Below are 24,317 nucleotides of genomic sequence, written 5' to 3' on the forward strand. Positions count from 1 at the left end.
ATGGTGGCGCCAAAAAGAAGCAACCAGGCTTCCACGTGACCACCAGGCATGGCTGCTGCATGCTTCCTGAGATTCGTCCGGAATGAAGTCGTCTGGTGCTGTCTAGTAGCCGCCAAAACAAGAGTAGCTCCCTTACGATATCACTCGATTCCGAGACTCGAGCTCATGGCAGCGGTTATTGGTACAAGACTATCCCAAACAGTTATTGATTCCTTGACCTTCAACGTCAGCAAGCGGTTCTATCACTCGGATTCCAGGGACGTCATCTGCTGGCTGTATTCGGACCACCGTCGCTATACACCTTTCGTTGCCTGCCGAGTCAGCGAGATCCTGGAGACTACAGAGCAGTATCAATGGCGCTGGGTCCCGACAAAGCTCAATGTGGCAGACGACGCAACGAAATGGGAGAAATTTCCAGACATGACTCCAGAGTCGAGGTGGTTCATCGGCCCGGACTTTCTGCGGCTGCCAGAAGAAGCGTGGCCATGCCAATCAGTGAAGGGTAGCAAGACAGATACCGAACTTCGTCCACGTCTGCTGACTCACTTTACCTTGCCGGACCCCGCAATCAACGTCTCCAGCTGGAAGCGGATGCTAAAGGTAGCCACACTAGTTCATCGTTTCCCTGCAAACTGCCGATTAAAGAAGCAACGAAAACCTATCCTTCGTGGTCCTCCATCCACAGAGGAACTCCAGCTTGCTGAGCGCTACGTAATCAGACAAGCACAACGCGAAGCCTACCCGGAGGAAACAGCTACTCTTCAGCACCCGTCGAAATCCATCCCCAAGACTAGCTCTCTCTACAAACTAACCCCATGGCTGGACGACCATGGGTTGATGCGGATGCGAGGAAGAATTTCTGCCTGTGCCCAAGCCATCGAAGACTCCAAAAATCCGATCATCCTTCCACGTGACCACCACACCACCAAACTCATAATCGCACATTATCACAACAAATATAATCACCAGAACCATGAAACCGCAATAAATGAACTCCGCCAGAGGTATTGCATTCCTCGGCTTCGAGCGACCTACGCGAAGGTACGCTACAATTGCCAACACTGCAAAAACAATCGTGCCGTTCCGCAACCTCCAATGATGGCTGAACTGCCTCCAGAGCGACTTGATGCCTTCGCTCGACCCTTCACCAATATTGGCGTCGACTACTTTGGGCCAATAGAAGTCGTCGTGGGCCGCCGAGTAGAAAAACGATGGGGAATGTTGATCACGTGCCTTACCACACGCGCGATCCACATCGAAGTGGTGCATACGTTAAGTACCGACTCATGTATCATGGGACTCCGCAACTTTATAGCACGCCGTGGTACACCGAAGACGATCTACAGCGATCGCGGGACCTGCTTCATCGGAGCGAGCCGTGAATTGGGAGAAATTGAAGCAGCGATAAACCAAGAGGAGCTGATGAAGGAGTTTGGTGGAACTGAAACGACCTGGAAGTTCAACCCCCCGGCGTCGCCACATATGGGTGGCAGCTGGGAACGCTTGATAGGCATCGTTAAGCGTAACCTGATGACAATTCGGCCCCCACATAAGCCCAACGACGAAGTGCTACGAAACCTTCTAGCCGAGATCGAACACACCGTCAACTCTCGGCCTCTGACGCACGTACCGGTTGATGACGAATCTTCACCCGCTCTCACTCCTAATCACTTTCTCCTGGGTTCATCCGACGGAACGAAGCCACTAAGTACTCTAGATGATACCGGAGTGACACTCCGGCGTACCTGGAAGATGTCTCAACAGCTGGCCAACCAATTCTGGAAGCGTTGGCTAACTGACTACTTGCCGGAGATTACGCGCAGAACGAAGTGGTATGCCGACACGAAGCCAATAACAATTGGAGACGTGGTGGTGATCGTCGACCCCAAATTGCCCCGCAACTGCTGGCCTAAGGGTAAAATCATCGCTACCAGTGCCAGCCCCAAGGACAACCAGATCAGGTCGGCAACCGTACAGACCGCGACTGGGGTGTTCGAACGACCAACAGCTAAGCTCGCCGTATTAGATGTACGGCGCGACGAATCGTAAGCCGATTTCACAATCGGCGTACCCGGGGGGAGTGTTTAGTACGCCCCTGGCGTAGATGCGCACCGTCCGATCCAATTACCATATCAACTCTCACACACCAGCGCACCCAGGTAACGTACGCCACCTTTACCCTCTGTAGACAGTGATCCAGCGACGATCCGATGTATTGTGATAAAAGATAATGATCGATCAATCCAAAAGCATCTATCTAGCCAGTATCGCGTGCAGTTGCATTAGGTTGTTTTTAGTGTTTTATTTCAAGTGGAATTACTATTAATCTAATTTGCTAAATACGAGATTCCCAATTAGGTAAAGTTGCATCTCCTAAGTTGCGCTAAAGTGAATTATATATATTGAATTTTCTCTACAGTATTCGCCTATACAGAAGTGAATTTGTATAACCTAAAATATAAAGTTCTATACCTACATGCAAAGGTAAATTTGTTAGCTTAATAATAATTAAATACCTACTTAAATCTAAATTATTCTAGTACGGACATTAGTACGAAAAATTGCAGTGAGCGCATTGTAACAGGTAACTTCAGTAGAGCTGTAGATCTCGCGTGACCTTTGGTGACAAGCATAGCACAACGGGACTAAACGTGAGTTGAAATGCCCAAAACTATTATTATATACGTAACACCAAACACGAACAAGAAAAGCGATATTGTACAAATACTAACAGAAATGTCATGCAAAATCCATATTTCAGGAATAAAATAATACCCTATTTAAGAACGTAAATCCCACGTCTCCGGTCGTTCTGGTATTATTAATTCGGAAATCAACCCGTGCCGTTATATGTTGGCAACTTCCAACAGCATCTTTTTGCCAATCGATATTCCTAGTGAGGCCAAAAGGAACCTGAATTGGTTGGTGTGACCTTTCACTATTATGTTTGACGGTGATTATAATGGGCAAGTGATCACTACCATGAGGATCTTCGATCACCTTCCACGAGCAATCGAATGATAGTGAACTTGATCCCAGTGATAGGTCAAGACGACTTTCTTTGCCGTCAGAAATGTAAGCGGAAGCTACGCAAAGTTCTTTACCCTTTACGTTTATTTGGCAAGCGACGATTTCTACGCCAGGGTGATGGTATACCAATCCGTGTGGTCAATTCTTCTTCTTCTTATTTGTGGCTCTACGTCCCCACTGGGACTTGGCCTGCCTCGCTTCAACTTAGTATTCTTTGAGCACTTCCACAGTTATTAATTGAAGGGCTTTCTTTGCCTGCCATTGCATGAATTTGTATATTGTGAGGCAAGTACAATGATACACTATGCCCAGGGAGTCGAGAAAATGTTCCCGACCGGAACGGGAATCGAACCCGCCGTGTCCAGATTGACGATCCAAAGCCTTAACCACTAGGCTAACTGGAGACCTTGACTGTGGTCAATTAATGATGTTTTAATGAACTCAACATAACATATACATGAAAAGATGGATAAATTATTAGTGAAATTCCGAAAAAATCCAGTGCTCAGGTGATATTTGAACTCTATTCGCCTTTGATTTTCGACCCTTGATTTTCCAACTAAGCTACCGAGCCAATTAATGATACGGCATTTTAGTTGTCATAAGGTCACAAGAGATGGATATATTTGCGGGAAGGGAAGGGTGAAGCATGATCGATGAGATTTGAATTACCTCCCGTCTTCCACCTGCACTCCGTCGGTTATGGTACGCAACACCTTCCGTTCGAAGACTCCAAGGGCGCGTTGGTCCTCTGCACATAGTGTTCATGCTTCGTGCCCATAGAGGACAACCAGTCTAATCAGCGTTCTGTAGATAGTTAACTTCGTGTGACGGCGAACTTTGTTCGATCGTAGAGTTCTGCGGAGTCCAAAGTAAGCTCGATAACCTGCCACGATGCGTCTCTGAATTTATCTGCTGGTGTCGTTGTCGGCGGTCACCAGTGAGCCCAAGTACACGAATTCTTCAATCACCTCAATTTCATCACCGTCGATAGAAATTCGGGGTGGCGGGCGCGAGGATACCTATGATACATTAATGGCTAATTCAATTCGCCTGGCTTCACTCTTTAGACGGATGTACGTTTCCGCCATCCATCGTCTCAAATTGGCGAGCTATAATATCAATATCATCAGCGAAACCAAGCAGCTGAACGGACTTCGTGAAAATCGTTCCACTCGTGTTTATCCGCGCTCTCCTTATTACACCTTCTAAGGCGATGTCAAACATCAAGTACGAAAGACCATCACCTTGCCGTAACCCTCTGTGAGATTTGAAGGGACTCCATAGTATCCCTGATACTCGAACTACGAACATCACTCGATCCATCGTCACCTTGATCAATCGTATCAGATCATCTAGGATTCCGTATTCGTACATAATCTGTCATAGCTGTTTTCGATCGATTGTATCATACTCCGCCTTGAAATCGATGAACAAGTAATGTGTGGGTACGTTGTATTCGCGGCCTTTCTGCAACACCTGGCGGATGGCGAACATCTGCTCCATTGCAAGGCGTTCACCTATATATCCAGCCTGATATAGCCCCACGAACTCTCTTGCAATCGCCGGGTAAAGGCCAGAGATGGAAACACTCTCATCGTGAATCAACTCGCGAGTGTAAAACCAACAAACGGTTTACTCACGGTGCCGAGAGTAAGCCGTGTGTGAGTTTATTAGCACCCGCTTGCTTCACGAGTATGAAGCAAAACAAAAACAAAAACACTCATGAATTTTTATTCGCGAAGAACAAGTGGAGATGCGGGAATTGCATTTTAGTGCGATTTTAATAGCAAAACGAGTAATTATCCATCAGATAGTAGTGTTTTGTGCTTTATTGTGCCTGAAAAGTAAATCTGTCGGCCGTGTAAATTCGTTTTTTCACAAAATTGAAAAATGTTCAGAGCTGCTTCGCGAATCAATCACGAGTGCGACCAGCTTCGTTAGCTCGCGAGTGAAGGAAGTGCGAATATATTCTGGCTTCTGTTGTTCACGAGTGGGATAGCTTTGCGTTTGTGTCTGCTCAGCTGCATTCCTCACTGTTTTCCATCACTGGCCTTAGTGTGAGCAACTCCTACTTCCACCTCCACGCGGTACCTGGTGGGATACCTTTGCAGCAAGGTATGCAAGCGGAAGAGGGGGGGTTCCCAGCCCGGGAACCTCGAACGCAAACAGTCAGCGCCACCTGACTAAGTAGCGAGCGTGCCAGAACATCAGAGGACTGGTCGAAACTTGAACGCGCACCATCAGTCTGCAAAGCTGATGAAAGCACAAACCATCCCAAACAGCCACAATAGTGACTGGGTGGGATGGATCCATCTACTCTAAGTAGATGAAACACTCAAGGAAAATGAACAAAGATCCTAACAAAGACTCATCTCTCCCTCAACAGAATCAGCAAGCATGACTAGCGTCTACGTAATAGTCCGAAGCGAGGGGGAAATCGACTCCTTCGCCATCGGCAACACCCTGCTGAACCTGGGCATCAACGAGAGAGCGAAACTACTAAAAAGTGGTGACTACCTCGTCGAGGTGAAAGATAGCGAGACAGCGAACAGCCTGATACAAGTACAAGAGCTTGAGGATGGCACCAAAGTGAAGGCTGAGTTACACCCGTCAATGAACGGGAGTAAGGGAGTCATCCGATGTCCGGCGCTGGCGAGCCGATCAGACGATGAGATAAAGGAGAAACTCAACATCCCAACGTTGACGAGGGTGCAGGGAAAAGGTAATGGAGTCTACGTACTTACCTTCCAGCTCCCGCAGCCACCCAAAGAAATACGAGTAGGAGCGCTAATGGTAAAGGTGAGCCGCTTCTACCCGCGCCCCCTGCTTTGCAGGGGGTGCTTCGTGTATGGACACGCACAGGAGCATTGCCGCAATAAAAGACACTGTAATAAGTGTGGCCAGTACCATGGAGACGCAGAGTGCGGGCCCACCAAGTGCCGCAATTGTGGTGGGCCCCACGTGCCCACACAACCGTGGTGTCCGGCGTGGAAACAGGAGATGGCAATAAACAAGATAATGACCGATAAAGGAATCCCGCCAATCAAGGCGAGAGCCCTTTACAAGCGAGAACACAAAAAATCATACATCAACACGCCTCGGGTCGACGCGGAAGTTCGTCGCGCAGAAGATGAACCTGGACCATCCCAGAAACGGCCCGCGAAACCCGTTCTGAAGTCACCAAGCGAAGGCGAGAGCGAGGACAACCGTCCAACCGCTACGCCACCGGCCAAGAAAGCTAAGGCGAAGATCCGACGCAAGTCTACTAAGTACTGAGATAGAACAGTGTAAAGAACAAATGAATAAATCAATTAGAAATCAACTTACTAAAGACTTGAACAAATTATTTATAACATATCCGAACTGGTTGCTCCAGCCAGACACGTGGTTCGGAGGGGAGGTTGATGGGCGTACCCCTGATGCGTTGAAGTCAGTTTGACGAGCAATGTGATCAGGTGGGGGCACATCTTCTTCTCCTCCGCTTGGGGAGAAAAAGGGCCAATGCACTTTACCTCTGCTGCTTAGCCGGCTATGCGAGAGGAGCTCCTTAAGAGCTCCTGAACATAGTGAACGGTGCGCAGGGTGTACTGTTGTGTTGGCCCTTTTTCTATGACCTCTGGAGAAGGGGCCGTTGCGGTGGTCACATGCACAAGGGGTGCATGGGCATGACCATACTGCAGCGGCCCCTTTTTCTATGTCACCTGGAGGAAGGGGTCGTTGCGGTGGTCACATGCACTGGTGGTGCATGGGCATGACCACGCTGCAGCGGCCCCTTTTTCTACGACCTCTGGAGAAGGGGCCGCGGCGGTGGTCACATGCACAGGAGGTGCATGGGCATGACCACACTGCAGTGGCCCCATTTTTCATGTCACCCGGAAGAAGGGGCCGTTGCGGTGGTCACATGCACAAGTGGTGCATGGGCATGACCACGCTGCAACGGTCCCTTTTTCTATGACCTCTGGAGAAGGAGTCGCTGAGGTGGTCACATGCACAGGAGGTGCATGGGCATGACCACACTGCAGTGGCCCCATCTTCCATGTCACCCAGAAGAAGGGGTCGTTGCGGTGGTCACATGCACAGGAGGTGCATGGGCATGACCACATCGCGACGGCCCCTTTTTCTATAACTCCTGGAGAGAGGGCCACTGCTCTTATGGTCGCATGCACCGGTGGTGTGTGGGCACGGCCATATGGCGGTGGCCCTCTTGCTATAACTCCGGGAAAGAAGGGCCACCGAGCACGGTAGCATGCAATAGGGTGGCATGAGTATGAATATACTACAACCGACAATGTGTGGAAAACTAGAGGCATAGAAACATAGACAAGAGCGGTAGAAATACGGGGAAACCCACCCCAAAGGACAGAGGAAAACAGGACCCCACAGAATGGGTCTTTGAAGACAGATGAGGACAAATAGCACAGAAAGCTAACATAGAGCACCCAAACCAGAAGTGACCAAACATAAGCAAAGACAGAGGGAACAACGAAAAGAACCAGAGAGGTACAACGACAAAGACACGAATGCGAAGCACTAACCCAACCATATAGAGCATAAAGTACACCAAGATAGAAAGCAAGCAAGCAACAAATACATAGGCAATAAGAGAACAACAAGAGAGACACAAACGATGCAGAACGAAGAATTACAGATAGAACCACGAGGAACAAAACCGAACACAAGGTCAAAACGGACAAAGATGTATAAGTGGCTGGAACAGGATAAGAGATGGAAAGAAAAGACCGAAAAGGGAACGAACAAGTAAAGACCATAGGCCAAAACGGATAGCATAGTAGCCTGCACTACCTAGTAAAACGGCGAACGCTATTAAAGCACTACAAGGTTAAGAACAAGACAGATCAAATAAACCCCGTCTAAACAAAACGTACTAACTGGGTGAGCCAAGCCGTGCAATACCCCAGAACAGAGTTGCTATACCAGCCATGTGAAATGGGAGCTGTACAATATCCTATCGCACAGGGCAACGGCTGGGAAGCATGACGAATTAGAACAAGAGAGTCCAACATGAGATCCGAAAGGATAGAGCTCGTCTCGGGTGCCTACAGAAACACCCCAACATGCATAAATGGAAACATAAATGCATAAGTTCTGATGTTTGAAGGGACGAGAGGGTCGAATAGCGGAATAAGGACAAGATAGGGCCCATGGGCCACAGCGGATAGCATAGTAGCCTATAATACTTAGTAACATGGCGAACGCTACCAATGCACTACATGAACAAGAATAAGACAGATCAAATAAACCCCGTTTAAACAAAGCGTACTAACTGGGTGAGCCAAGCCGTGCAACACCCCAGAACAGAGTTGCTATACCAGCCATGTGAAATGGGAGCCGTTCAATTTCCTATCGCACAGGGCAACGGCTGGGAAGCATGACGAAGTAGAACAAGAAAGTCCAATATGAGATCCGAAAGGATAGAGCTCGTCTCGGGTGCCTACAGAAACACCCCAACATGCATAAATGGAAACATAAATGCATAGGTTCTGATGTTTGAAGGGACGAGAGGGTCGAATAGCGGAATAAGGACAAGATAGGGCCCATGGGCCACAGCGGATAGCATAGTAGCCTATAATACTTAGTAACATGGCGAACGCTACCAATGCACTACATGAACAAGAATAAGACAGACCAAATAAACCCTGCTTAAACAAAGCGTACTAACTGGGTGAGCCAAGCCGTGCAACACCCCAGAACAGAGTTGCTATACCAGCCATGTGAAATGGGAGCCGTTCAATTTCCTATAGCACAGGGCAACGGCTGGGAAGCATGACGAATTAGAACAAGAGAGTCCAATATGAGATCCGAAAGGATAGAGCTCGTCTCGGGTGCCTACAGAAACACCCCAACATGCATAAATGGAATCATAAATGCATAAGTTCTGATGTTTGAAGGGACGAGAGGGTCGAATTGCGAAAATAGGACAAGATAGGGCCATGGGCCACAGCGGATAGCATAGTAGCCTATGATACCTAGTAACACGGCGAACGCTTCCAACGCATTACAAAAACAAGAATAAGACAGACCAAACACTAATGCTAATCAAAAAGACAATAATTCCCCCACAAGACCCAATGCTAAGGTGTGAAGCTCCGTGCTGAGAGGATGAATGGCGGAGGGTCTCTAAACATAGAAGTCACTAACGGAAAACTACATGGCACCAGGGCGAACCATGTAGTAAGCAGCCCTTGTCACATGATATAGGAGTAATGTGATCGACAGTTTGTATCCTATCAAACCAGACAAATATATGGATAACGTAAAAAACCTAACTAATCTCAATCCAAGACAAACCAAGGGTTACCCCAAAAGACAAATAGGAACTGCCGCACCAACGGTAGAACCAAAACGTAACACGGTAGAACAAACGTAACCATATGCCAACAATAAACACCAACAGCATAGACAATAAAAACCCACCCATGAAACACCATGTCAAGCATGAAACAATCTACCAATGGAACATATGCGGACTCCGAGGAAAGATACCGGAGCTCCACCTGATAACCAATGAATACAAACCCAAAGTAATAGCACTACAAGAAACAATGTTCAACAACAAAAAATACGTAGATAGACTGGACAAAAGAAAATATAAATGGTACATAATGGCAGGTAAAAACCCATCCAAAAATGGTGTGGCCCTAGCCATAGACAAAGCCATACCTCACAAACAAATCGACATAGAGTCTGAGTTACAGATAGTAGCATGCAGAACACTAGGAAAGAAGGCAACAACATATGCATCGATCTACATCCCTCCAAGGAAGATCAAACCCAAAGAACTCAAAAGAGAGCTATCCAAAGTAGTAAAACAACTACCGAAACCACTCATACTGATGGGCGACTTCAATGCACACAGTACGGAATGGGGAAGCTTCAAAACGGATAGATGGGGAACAGCAGTCCAAGATGTAATCAACGAGATGGACCTCTTCCTCATGAACGATGGAAGTAGCACTAAAACAAGCAAAAACGACACATGCCTTTCTGCAATAGACCTCACGATTACATCCCATAAGCTAGAAAGACTAAAGTGGGAAGTAGAGGATGATTGTAGAGGAAGCGACCATTTCCCAATAATAATCTCGGAAGAAAAACAACCAGACCAAAACGAATTTAAACCAAAATGGAACCACATACGAGCAGATTGGAAGACATTCCAAAGCGTACTAATTGCAAACATCACACCGGATGTAGAATACACACTTGAACAATTAACAGAAAAGATAACAAACGCAGCAAATGCAAGCATACCCAAAACCACACCACCAAAGGACAAAAACGTACTCTGGTGGAACAAACAGGTAGCGGAGTGCATAAAGAAAAGGAAGACAGCATTACGCAAATACAAAAGATACATTCCCAATGATCAAACCAAGATGAAGCTGCTACGGCAACTCTACAAGGCCAAAAGAAAAGCAAAAAAGGCAATAAGGCAAGCAAAAGCAGATAGCTGAGAACAATTTCTCAACTCAATAAATAGCGAACAAACAGAAACCAGAGACCTCTGGAACAAAATAAACGCGCTGAGTGGTAAACAGAAGCGACAGAAAATAACAATATTTGACGGAACTAGCACAACGGAAGAACCAAAGGAGATAGCAGAAAAACTAGCTGACTACTTCTATGATCAATCTGCTACAAAGCAATACAGAAGAGGGTTCAAAAAGACAAAGAGAGATAAAGAAAGAAAGAAAATTAAACTCAAACATAACAGCAACAAACAATACAACAAAAACTTCACACTGCAAGAGCTCGAAATAGCACTGGAAAAAGCTGAAGGCAAAGCCACCGGGATCGATGAAATCAGCTATGAAATGCTAAGACACCTACCAATAGAAGCTAAAACGGCACTACTTCAAACATACAACCACATATGGAACAATGGAAGCATACCAAAACAATGGAAGACGGGACTCGTAGTCCCAATCCCCAAGGAAAACGACAACCCACACGATATCAAAAATTACAGACCCATAACGCTACTGAGCTGCGTAGGCAAAATCCTCGAGAGAATGATCAATACAAGACTCATAACGGAACTAGAAGAAAAACAAAGACTCAACCCCAAGCAATTCGCCTTCAGACCGGGGAAAAGTACAGATGAGTACTTCACCGAATTAGAAGGCATAATCAGACCAGCAATCGAAAAGGGCAAACATGTCGAATGCGCCCTACTAGATCTATCAAAAGCATACGATAGAGCCTGGAGAAGGACAATACTCAACCAGCTCCAAAAATGGGAAATAGAAGGAAACATGATAAGATACATACAGGATTTCTTATCGGACCGAACCTTCCAAGTAGAACTGGGCGCGACAAGATCGGAACCCAGAACCCAAGAAAACGGAATACCCCAAGGAGCAGTGATATCGGTCACACTGTTCCTTGTAGCAATGAACTCAATAATAATCACTCACAATAAAAGTAAAAAGAACATACAAGTACTAGTCTATGCAGATGATATACTCATCATAGTCATAGGTGAAGTAAAAGCAAAATTAAGAACCATGCTACAAAAGGTAGTAAAAAGAGTAAACCAGTGGGCCAAAAACAGAGGATTTACGATAGCACCACATAAATCAAAAATCCTGCATATATGCAATAAAACGAAACACAGCACCAACATCAAAGAAATACAAATAGACGGACAAAGGGTACCACAAGTAAAAAGCGCGAGAATCCTTGGGATCACCATCGATTGTAGATTCAACTTCAAACAACACATGAAGGACGTGAAAAAGAGTATAACAAACAGATGCAATATGATTAAAGCAATAGGGGGAAGATACAAAGGAGCAAACCGTACCACTATGCTCAATATCTTCAACGCCATAGTCCTATCAAAAATGCTGTATGGAGCCCACCTATACTCATCAAGTACAGAAGATATGTGGGACATAATAGCACCACAATTCAACCAAACGATAAGAACAATAACCGGAGCCCTAAGAACAAGCCCGGTAGAATCAATACTGGCGGAAGCCGGGGTGCTACCCCTTAACACACAAATAAAACTGAACACCATAGTCAAAGCAATCAAATGGATGGAACTCCATGATCATAACAATAATCTAGGAAAATTCCTAGTAGAGCGAGCCAACCGGTTCGCAGCCGAATTGACAGGCGAAAACCTACCAGAGATAGCAAAAAGAGAGACCCCACTAGGAAGAAAATGGTACGAACCAAAAGTCAAGATAGACTGGACCATAAAGAAAAGGGTCAAAGCAGGAGGACAACAAACCATAGCAAAACAAGAATTCCTCAACACACTATACAAATATCCAAACCATAACGTAATCTATACCGATGGATCACTCAAAGAAGATGAAGTCGGCTGTGGAATAAGCCACAACAACACCGAAACCACAATCAAACTGAACAAGATGTGCACCATATACTCAGCAGAGAGTAAAGCACTACACATAGCCACAAAACATATAGCACTCGAAGATAAACCCAACCTTATCTTCACCGACTCTGCAAGTTGCCTTGATGCACTACACAAAGGAACATCCCACCACCCATGGATAGAGAAGATCCAAAGGGCAGCGGAAGAAAAAGATATAACCATATGCTGGGTCCCAGGCCACGCAGGTATAAAGGGAAACGAACTAGCAGATAAAGCTGCACAAAAAGGCAGGGAAAATGGAACAAATTACGAAGCAGTACCAGCACAAGATGCAATCAACTGGTACAAGACAAGAACAGTATGGTCCCACGAATACCGTTGGCGAAGAAAATCAGATACCTTTCTCAGAAGATCCAAACCAACTACACTACCGTGGAAAGACAGAAAAAACGTAAAAGACCAAAGAACGCTCACAAGACTAAGAATAGGCCACACATGGCTATCACATGGATACCTCCTACACAAGGAAGATCAACCAAGATGCCAATACTGCAATGATATACTAACAGCAGACCACATAATAAGGAACTGCGCAGGATACGACGAAACAAGAACAAAATACAACATAACTGGACTAGAAATATATAATAACACAGAAACGAACGAAAGAAACCTCCTTGAATTCCTCAAGGAAACGAAACTACTAAACAAAATATAAACCAAACACCCGAACACCAAAGTATACACACAACCAAATACAAGGGTTTTTTAGAGCACATACCAAGGCTATACCCAAGCCAACACGGATAGTGCGAGTTTTTCCCTATAGGACGACAGAGAAGACCGAACAAACAACAGCATATGTGCCATAAAACGACACCCAGGACATAACAAGGATCTTTCGCTCTCTCAAGCCGCCCCTCGAAAGCCTTGCAAGGGTTTTGGAGGCAAAACACACTCCAAGGTGTGGGCGGTACGTGAACAACGGCAGCTAGCTAATAGCAAGGGAAATTCATCCATAATCGGCGTACCGATCAAATGAAAGCATTTAAGAATTGTGAACAACATACGGCAGTGGTCTCCGACCACCGGGGTGATAACCGAACTGAGACTTTGGAAAACCTCGTTAATCTCTTACCAACCAACTCTTGCAATCGGTGATAGACGGCGGCATAAAATTTGATAGATTATCTTGTAGGCAGCAGCGCTCAGTAGTGCGATCGCGCGGTAGTTCCCGCAATCCAAGTTGTTGTCCTTTTTTGTAGATGGTACACACGATACCTTCCATCCATTCCTCCGGTAATACTTCTTCCTCCCAAATCTTGGTATTACCCAGTGTAGTGCTCTCACCAGTGCTTCTCTTTCGTATTTAAGAAGCTCGCATGGTATTTGCACCAGTAGCTTTGCTGTTTTTCAATCGGCCAACCTCCTCCTCAATCTCTTGGAGGTCAGGGGCTGGAAATCTTTCGTCCTGCGCACGTACTCCTAGATCCGATACCACGCCACCTTTGGTGCTTGCAAAGTCACAATTGTGGTACTCATCGTAATGCTGCCGCCACCTCTCCTCTCGACTACTTTACGCTCGCTCGTGAGAATATTCCCGTGATTGTCTCGGCACATGCCGGCTTGTGGCACGAAGCCTCTGTGCGAGCGGTTTAGCTTCTCGTAGAGCACGGGTTCCCAACCGGTGGTCCGCGGCCCCCTGGGGGCCGTGAAGCCAGCACCCACTCCCCCCCCCCAAGCCACAATTTAACCCAGCAAACCAAAGATCATATAAGAAAGTTAATTTCAAGTTGTATTAATGTGCAAATTAAGTTAAAGTTATATAAGAATCAATAAAAGATCGGTTTAAGTCATTTACGGTGCTTACAATTTCATCCAATTTGGTTTTGCATCTTATCCAACTCCAACTTTACCTGTATATTTATATAACTTAAAATTAACATCATTTTACAACTTCTGTTGCACTTGTTGCGACTGTATTGTAATCTACAATTCAAGATTACATATGAGTTCATATTTGTTAATATGAAGTCATACGGGGGAAGATTTGTTTACAGAGAGTGTTTACACAGTTGGAAGTGAAACTTTAGCCTTTTCAAGAGACATATTTTACTAGATTTGTGTACACCAATAATAGTCACTCGTCAGAGAAGTTTCAGGTGAGTCCGGATATTTAAACTTCGTATCATATTGCATATTTCACTGTGGCGTTGCAAAACAACCGTGCCAAATATATCATGGAGTAGCAAAATAAAGTTCCATTTGGGCAAAGTTTCTACAGTGCTTCAGTTCTCCCGAATGTTCAAGGATTCTGGCTCTATCTGCCAGCGCACCTGCAATATTATTCTATATGTCACGAAGCTGCAGGCCTGCAGATTGTTTTTCAATACCGAGTAAGTTTTGACTGCACAATTTTTCATCAACATTGGTGCTTGTGGCAATGCAGACCAGCCTTTTAGTTATTTATATTTGCCTAAATTTCACGTCCTACAACAATCAGCGAATTGACACAGTGGTAAGATATGTGATTAATAAGCTGCACGTCGGAAAATCTAGGCTTGTTATTTATTTTTTTACATTTGAACTTGTAAAAATGAAATCGTATATAATGCCATGCAGAGTTATAAAAAGAAGTTATATTTAATGCACAATGAATTCGTATGAAGTTATATATCTTAAATTGGTTTTCTCAAAATGTACGTATATGGCCTCCAAATTTGTGCGAATAGAGCATTTTTGGTGCGTCTTATACAATCTGTTTTTAACGGATAAGGGTTCACTTAGCACAGTTACAGCAAAGTTATGTGAATCAATTTGTTGGCTGGGAAGGAACATATTTTCAGTATAGAAAGCCTTTAGAAGAAAAAATTTTTCGTTACTTCCAGAATCGAGTACTAGTTTACGACACAGAGGTGGGTTGGAAGTGCTTTCACAAAACCTCAGGAGTCCCGCAACGTTCCATTCTGGGTCCGGTGTTATGAAACATAACCCACGAGGTGTTGAGGAGTGGCAATCGTCATGACGGTAAGTCCTTCTGTGTTCTGGCTGACAGGGTTTTTCTTGCGGGAATCTCTAATCGCTGTGAACGTGGTATCAGTTCTTGCTACTTGTTATGCGATTAGAAGCAGGTTTACCCTGCCTGTCTTCCGATGACAAAGGAAATGATAAAATCTGACTGGTGGGGCCATCCGGGAAGCTGGAAAAACGCCAGCTCGCTCGTTACCTTGATCGATTCCCCAAATAAGGTGTCTTTAATGTTCGTTGCTATATGGCTACAAAGCTAACCTTGAGGGTGCGTTGTGCAATAGCCCCTCTCTGAAGCAATGTCTTGGTGGCTCCGGAGAGACGTAGGGTTTGGCAACGGGAATGTGATAGCTGTGGTGACGAGTATCTTATTAATCACCGTTATACGGTATACGCTTATGCATGCGCGCATGCACCTGTGTGATGGCTAGAAACCTAGCATGCGCTCTGCAGCGCTGCTGCGGAATAATCAGTCTTGCGTACACATTCAAGCTTATCACACGCGAGTACCACAAGTGGCGACGAGGTGAAAATAAATAACGCGAAAGTAGTGAAATAAAAGTACATGATATCATTAAATTGTTTTGTGGAAAAAATATTGCACAGTAGAAGTGATCTTATGCAGTTTATTACAGTGAAAAAAAAAATGAAAAGATACAAGCGACGCCATTCTTGTCGCGACATGTCGGTGAGAGGGGTGAAAGATGAAAGTGGAGTGCGAAAGAAAATCTGCATTTATTGCGTTCTGCTGCGGTTGTGTTGTGGATGGGTTTTCATTTCTTGCGTAATTGATCTTGGAAGTGCCTTCGGAAAAGCAATTGGAAGAGATTTTCGAAGATAGTGTAAAATGGCGCTTTTGTTATGGTGACGATGCTTTGGGAACCAACGGTGTGCTGTTGTAAAAGGTATGTAGTCATTGATAGCTTGTTCAACATTCAAATTGCCCACGATGAGCTACCACCAACACCACAAAGCTGGTGCCGTGTACAGCCACAGATTGTATTCAAATGATTTATAAATTATACAGCAACGCGGTAGTTAAAATATTTGACTCAAATTTTCGACTGTTACCACGTGTGAGTGGGGCGATAAGGTACTTTTTGGTACTTGATGTGTAATTGCTCCATTCGACAAAATAGGAATCGTTTTATCAGCTGAAAAAAGCTTTGTTTGAATTGCTTATGCATTAAATACTGGTCCATAGTTAACATTATGTTTTTATAAAATACGCAATAAAATGTGTATAAAGGCATTGAGAGGTTCAATGGAGGAAAAAAAAATGTTTTGGATGTTCTACCACAGTCGAGTTCAGCATGTTTGTTTTATTGTATGGAGTTTGTATATTGTTTACATGAGATGACGAATGGCCGAAAGACAGATGACCCTAAGACAGGAATGATATATGTATAATTCGATTGATCGTCTTGTGTATAAGAAACTGTGATTAAATTCACTAAGCATTTGAGCATCGTACGGTCAAAAGCTGCGGTCGTAGCTGCTATTCGCAATTGCCCAGTTAACTAATTGGACTAGCTAAACATTTCCCATGTAAACAGTTTAAAAGCACCCAGCGTTGAAACGAGCCGATAAAGCCGCTGTCCACGTATTTATGGCTATGAGGAAATTAAAGGATTGTTGATTCGACAATCGTATGTGGTGGGACCATCATCATCATCATCATCATCAATCGTTAGAGCCAGAGAAATCCCTCTCATTCCAAGGTAATCTCTAATAGGAGTTCTTCTTCTTCTTATTGGCGTAGTCTGTCAACTTCTTCTCTGCTTAGTATTCTCTAAGCACTTCGATTGTCACTAACTGAAAACTTTTTCTGTCAATTTTATGCCCAAAACCAACACCCATTACACCCATTATAGAGCCGACCGGGAATCGAACTCGTCATCCTCAGCATGGTCTTTCTTTTAATGTTCAGTAATACTGAATACTCACGAGTTTTCCGCTTCGACTGCCCCTTGGTAGGTAAACTGTTTAGCGATCCATACGTACAACCACACACGTTAAATGCTAACCGAACACGAACATGAATGATTGATTTCGTGAAAAAGGAAGGAACTCTACTGCTGTGATTAAATTCACTATGATAAAAGTTAGGACTGATGTCGAGTTTGTATGAAATTGCACTGTGCTATAAACCGAACTGAATTTCATCGTTACTAATAGTTTTCAAGCTTGAAAAAAAAAACACCGACTCTACAATTACGCACAGAAATATCTCATGCGTAGTTGAATTTTTCTTCTATCAACTACGCTTGCTAAACGTTTGAGTCCAGCTTTAGTCATCCCCTCTACGTCTTGTATCAGCAGGAATGAATAATAACATCATTTGGTCACTATTGTCTACAAGTACCTCAAGTCGTTTTATACCCTTTCAGTCAGCTTCCGATTGCCGTCCGCCGTAATCGTCGTTCAGAGATTCGCCAGTGTTTTCCACGCACCGTTCTGCTGTACACCGTCGAAGAGAGATCTGAGCACCAATAGTTCAAATTCGCTATATGTTTGCCAGTTCTCCTCAACCATAGACTTGATGCCGTGCTGGACCTCTGATAGTTTAGGCTTTTTTTTTCATCGTGATACAATGATTGTGGATGGAAACGTTGTTCTATTATAGTATCTTGAAATACACGGTATTCGCGATCTTGATGTAGAGTGACGTTAAAAAAAATACAATCTTTCAACTCGACTGTCCAATGTGGATTTTCTGAGAGTAAGTACAATAAAACAAAATGTGTGAAAGTTCATCAATATTACCAAATCCTCGGTAAGGTTGAAACATAATACATTGTTCATTCATAATCTTTATCTGATTTTGTTTTATTTGCGAACTTCTGTGTGTGAGCTTTTATGAAAAGAAGTGTTCGTGTTTGATTTTTGATAAATTTCTATAATCGTACGTTTCGAATGAATTGGTGGATTAGGACCGGATTGGTGGATTGGTGGATTAGGACCGAATTTTCATTTACCGGAAGAATTTACCTCGTGATCTGGTCGGTTGTATTGGATATAACAATATGATAAAACTCATCGACAAGGCATGAAGTTAGTCATGGTTTTACTGCAATAGGTTCACTAGAATGTATAGATATTGCAAAAAAAAAAATACACTGAAGATGATGTGATTAAATTCACTATTGCGGAAAGATCGAAGAAGTGCTCATCGAAAATGAAAATAAGGAAAGTTCTGATTGAATTCACGAGCGTATAGAAGACTGTGATTGAATTCACTGGCATGGTGAAGAAATGGAGAGCGATGTGTCAAGCAAGTGATAAAACTCTTTGACAGTGGAATGATTAAATTGAGTTGTGATTAAATTCACTGAGAATGAAGAGAGGATTGTGATTTATTTCACATTTCATTGAAATGGAAATAATTAAGAGCATTATGAGAAACAAGTGATGCTACTCGCAGAGACCAGAAGGGTATGTGATTAAATTCACTAAAACTAAGCAAGTTATGATTAAATTCATTAACATGGTGAATAACGAACAAAGTATCGCAAAGCATGTATTAAACCTCGTTAAATGTAGAAAGCACTACGACCGGATTAACCGAAAAATGGTGAGAAAAATAAATGAAGTCGCCTTCAACCAGAGGCTGTACAGACTGAACAATGTTAGGCAACGGACAACACAAAACACCCAGCGGATCAGTGGAGGATTTCACTTAACGAAAAGTTTCCAACGATTGGAACGCGAACTCTCATTCCTTGGCATTCACGATATTCCTATGCGACTGGCTTCGCTAGCCGCACTTCCTGACCAAAAAAAAAAAGATTTTTTATTTTAGGTTACTCCAATGTTACATTATTTATTTACTGTGATTTCTTACTCTTGGCTATTGTTGTGTGAACTTCATGGCATATTCCTGCTCTCTCTGGTAAGATTTAAATACGCCGTACCTACTAGAGAAAAACTGTATATACGCAATTTAGGATAACCAGAAACACGATCTTGGGAAGGATTTTGGAAGAAGTGCAGAAACCCCAGTATAGTGAAGCATTTCATCCCTATAATCCAGTAACTTCGTCATTTTTCTCCAAGTGCAAACGAGGAAATTTTACAGCTGTAATTTGGCTAGATTGTTCTCCTATCCTAATACTATCCTGTGATTCTTAAATGTTATTTATCGTTTTCAAATGATTAGTGATGTTCTTTTGTACTGCCGACTCTATAAAAAAAAATCGTTAGAGGTATTAGGATTAACCTGGCTCCCGGATACCTTGAACAATGTTGTGATTAAGACAATCGAATTATGCTAGTTGAATGTACAGAGTCTAGTAAGTAAGAAGTTACATCCATGTTGATATATACTCGGATATATACATATAAACAAAATGATTTATTCTAGCTATGTAACAATGCAGCAGTGTTCATTTAGGACTGATTGTTTTCCCCATCCAACGCATTGAGCATTTGTGATTAAATTCACTAACGGCGTGTGAAAAGTATTGTGATTAAATTCACTTGTAGCATATTGCGATATTTGCACCCATTTGGACTCGGTCAGAATACATTATTATCACAGTCGAATTTCGCACATGACTTCGCAGCGGCTAACGTACACAAGTTTGTTTAAGATCATGACAGGGTCGTCGGGTTGCACAGCAGTTACACGGAATAAGTTTGATTAGTGTGAAATGTTGCTGGGAAATGATAATTCAGTGGATTTTCAAACTAACACAGAAGACTAAACACTAATGAGAAACACTATAGGAAAGACGCTACAATCCAATCTTCAAATGAAAAGCGGATATTGTATTCAAGGTGATAATTGCGTTGCATACGAAGCCTGAGAGAGTCTTAACTACGATGTCTTTTGGATAGATGTACTCGGATTTTAGTTGCAGAGACCAACATTATTGTTAAAATAGTTACATTGATATCGAGTCTATGTAGATGTGTTCAGATGCCGAAATAATCAGATGCTTAGCTTATACATTATGGCACTAAATATTGTACAAAACGTGTGGGCATTCAAAGAATGTGCCTAAATAATGAAAGTGTTTATTTCTCGAAATCAGATTGTTTGCGTTGTACAATTTGCAAATGTTTACTTTATTCAGCACTTGAAGTGACATTTTTGTAGCTTATTGTATACTAGATAAGATGGTGGAAGACTGACTTAAAATGTAAAGCCAAACCTCGATTATAGCCTCGAGAAACAAATTAAGCCTGAGTGCGAAGAAGAGGAGAAGTGGTCAATTACTTGGAGTTAATCGATGATTGGAAATTAAAACGAGACTTAGGAACCGCATCAATTTACTTTTAAAGTACCATAAGCTAAAACAAATAAATCATTAGGTGCATCATTCGAAATTTAACCTGGCAGCAGATGAAGCCGATGGCGGGTAATCACCCAGGATTGACACTTGCTTCGACATGGCTGCACTTTACTGAAAGTAGTAAGAAATATATCTTTTTGTACTTTTTCGTGCGTTGCCTAAGTACTCATGGCCGTTATCTGAAGGATTACATTTGGAAGCAGTGTCCAAATTGTATTGCACAATTTTAGATTAAAGAAAGGGGGATGTGGTGACGAGTATCTTATTAATCACCGTTATACGGTATACGCGTATGCATGCGCGCATGCACCTGTGTGATGGCTAGAAACCTAGCATGCGCTCTGCAGCGCTGCTGCGGAATAATCAGTCTTGCGTACACATTCAAGCTTATCACACGCGAGTACCACAATAGCAAATAAAAGTAATAAATGTAGTAGAGTCGAGTTCATTTCTACGCACGTAGGCAACTGAGGCGCTTTAGTGGTTCCGTACCTTTGAGGAATAGCAACACCCATCTAACGAATTGGGAGTCGTGGGTTCGATCCCCACCAGAGCATGTGGGTTTCTTTTCGCAATTTAATTTTCTTCATCATGGAAATCTAGTAGTTATCATAAGCTGGCGACAGACGTCAGCCAACTGCAAATAGGTGAAGAAGCTTAATGTGCGTGGCCAGTGACCGAATGATCGATAAACTCTCAAGTCAATAAACACTATCTGCTTGAATTAGGTAGAACTTTCACTTTGGTTAAATCCCTTTTTCCAGCAGCACCACAATAAATTATTGCGAAACCGTACTCCACTCAAGTACCATGCTTCCAGGACCATCAATTAAACACAGCTTGTCTATGTCACATGTTGAACAGTAGGTAGGTGAGGTACTCGACATCGTGCCAAATGGATTTCGTTATCACTTAATCCGGATCAAGACCACAGAGAACTAACCTTTGTCACTTTCTCGTGCTCGAAAAAAAAAAAAACAAAATTTAACATCAACCTCCATAGTGGCACTTGATAGGCCGTTCCTGATGCAAAGACCTTCGCAAATATTTCATGTTCAGTGGCTTAAGATAGTTACGAATGGTGTATGGAGTCAGGTCGCATTTAAATAGAGTTCCTCGCTACCGGCAACAGAAACCTGTGCCGCATGAGGACGGAGCTCATTCTTTGGGGGATCTTACGGTTCGGGATCGTGATTTACGCGCGTGCGGTAGCGGTCTCCTCAAAGCACCACACAACCATCTCAGCGTATTGCTCTATTATCAAACTTGACATCGATTTCACCGTTTTCGGAAAGTTCATGCTACTGCCTTCGCTACCATGCACACTGTAGACCGGTTAGTACCGTAAAATGGGGCTCATTGTTATTTTCACTTCTGATGTTTACTTTTGTTATGCTGGGGCCCGTGGCGTTGTGGTCACACGTTCACTTCATTAGATGATGGTCTGGTCATGGGTTCGATTCCAGTCCCGGCATTTGCAATTTTTCGTCAGTTTCTCTTCCCCCACACATCAACATCCTGGTGCTCATCATTCTACCTAGACAGGGTAGAAAAGTGACAGCAGCGCAAAGGCAACCAGTTCGATATAGTAGAATTAGAATAGAATAGATTTAGGCGCTGTGCAAAGTGTAAGTGCAGCTTCCAATTGGAATCGTTCAGGCTGTGCCCTAGTGTACAAAAGAGCTGTAAATTAGGTTAAGTGGTTAAAGAATTAAAAAAAAACTTTTGTATAAATGAAAACTTCACATGTTTGAATATCGCATGCTTTTGGATCTGTTTTCTTTCATTATTCATTAAGTAAAACTTCTTCCAAAAAACTTTGAAAACTGAATAAATTTGAACAAATTGAGAGTTAATGATGATGCAATTAAACTGTATAAGTCATTTTATAAGTAAGGAATTCATTGTGACGATATTCTGACAGTTTTGTTTAATAGCCTACCTTCGCAAAACCCTCATTATTTCACAAACCTTTAAAACTCTATCACTGTATATAAGTTAGTACATAACTATGAAAAGTCTCACCCACTCGTTTCATGATTGATAAAAAAATCGATCAACTTTACCCCGAGTTACGGTATCACAACTATAAAATATGACACTACCTGCTCGCATTTTTGCGTTTATCATAGCCTCTGGGGAGGGCACAGGAGATTAACCGCTCACCAGTAGTGGAGAAAAAGGGGCGCAGGTCTATCCATTTGCAAGTCCGGCTACCACACCGCACCAAACCACATTCGCTTAAAATACTTATGTCAAAACTATATCATAATTACTTTGTGATCTCTAACATATATTTCTCTTGTCAGCGATGATGGATTACCCTCGGCTCGGTCTTCGAAGGAGAGTGCGCGCGCGCTTGATCCGCAAGGCTCACGTCCCTCAGTTCCTTCAGTGGTTGAGTGGAGTGGAGAGCTCACGCTCTATTTGTAGCGAATCGATCTCGATTCATCCGACCGCGGCCGACGACCAACCGACGATGGTGAGGCGCACCCGTGAAAGAAGCCAAACCTCGACGATAATGGATCTTATCGTAATTAATCTGCCAGGTGATGTCAGGGTGCGGATCGATAGCTGGGAGCGTTTTTGGGGTCCTTTGTCATAGGTTATGAGGGCGCATTCCACAGCACAAATGGATCACATTTTGAGTAATGGTGAATTCACAGAGTGAATTGCAAATCTTGCAACGATTTCAAAACAGGATGGTATGCGCTGTATTATGAATTGGTATTATCGGAACTTTACAATAGCGCATTGCTTGTCGGTCATGGTGGGCTGCAAAAGGGTGAGTCGATAAGGAAAGCGTCCAACATAGCTCTGGTCCTCACAAGTTCCTACCTCATGCTTCCACGGGTCAAACGATGACAAAGACCGCCAGCTCAGAGTTGTGTGCTTAGCTGGTAGTGCAGCCTGGGCACTGTTGTCCTTCTGATTTTAGCTAGATTGAGGAGGTAGGGTAACCTGCACTGAGAAAACTGATCTTAAGAAGGGCATAAGTTTGTATTATGAAATATCGACATACGAAAAAGTTTAGATTTCCATAAGAAATTCTTATGATATCATTTTATAAGACATCTTATGAAATATTTTTGCGCAATATAAAACAAAATCATAACCTGGAATCGAACCAGGGACGTCGAGGTCGGAGAACGCGTGCTTTACTCACGCGCCCATCGACGCTTCGGGAGTTGGAACGGTTGGAGTACAATAATGAGTTTGGCTTTTCGGGATCAACGTGTCATAATATATCTTATGATTTTCATAAGAGCCTTCTTATGAGATTTTTCATAAGACCGCTGTAATAAATTTCTTAAGAATTTTTTGCCTCAGTGTGGAGTAATACGCATCCCCGGGGCATAACACCCTCACGCTATTTCATTACATAAGTGAAGTTCCATTCGATGCAAGCAAACTAGACGTAAAACTAAGCCAAACAAGCCCAAGAATGCAAAGAATATTCGAATGAAAAGCGTGGAAAACGATGATTTTCCACATTTGGAAAGATTGTTTAATTTGAAGCGCACACAATTTAAGCAATTGCGCGCTGATTACATTGAATCAACCTATTAACTACCACCCGCCTCCTACTC

The 24,317-nt window shown here is 43.4% G+C and overlaps 2 protein-coding genes across 2 annotated transcripts; both read left to right on the forward strand.

The window, feature by feature from the left end:
- The first annotated feature begins 68 nt into the window (after nucleotides 1-68).
- Nucleotides 69-2,864, forward strand: LOC109405254 (uncharacterized). The gene is made up of 2 exons (XM_062859381.1): nucleotides 69-2,484; nucleotides 2,541-2,864. The coding sequence occupies exon 1, from the start codon at nucleotides 166-168 to the stop codon at nucleotides 2,047-2,049; it is 1,884 nt and encodes a 627-aa protein (XP_062715365.1). The 5' UTR covers nucleotides 69-165; the 3' UTR covers nucleotides 2,050-2,484; nucleotides 2,541-2,864.
- Nucleotides 2,865-5,430: 2,566 nt separating this feature from the next.
- LOC115261814 (uncharacterized) lies at nucleotides 5,431-6,309 on the forward strand. The gene has a single exon (XM_029863699.1). The coding sequence runs from the start codon at nucleotides 5,431-5,433 to the stop codon at nucleotides 6,307-6,309; it is 879 nt and encodes a 292-aa protein (XP_029719559.1).
- The last annotated feature ends 18,008 nt before the right edge of the window (nucleotides 6,310-24,317 follow it).

This window comes from Aedes albopictus, chromosome 3 (genome assembly GCF_035046485.1).
Source record: "Aedes albopictus strain Foshan chromosome 3, AalbF5, whole genome shotgun sequence".
In the NCBI taxonomy this organism is placed as follows: domain Eukaryota; kingdom Metazoa; phylum Arthropoda; class Insecta; order Diptera; family Culicidae; genus Aedes; species Aedes albopictus.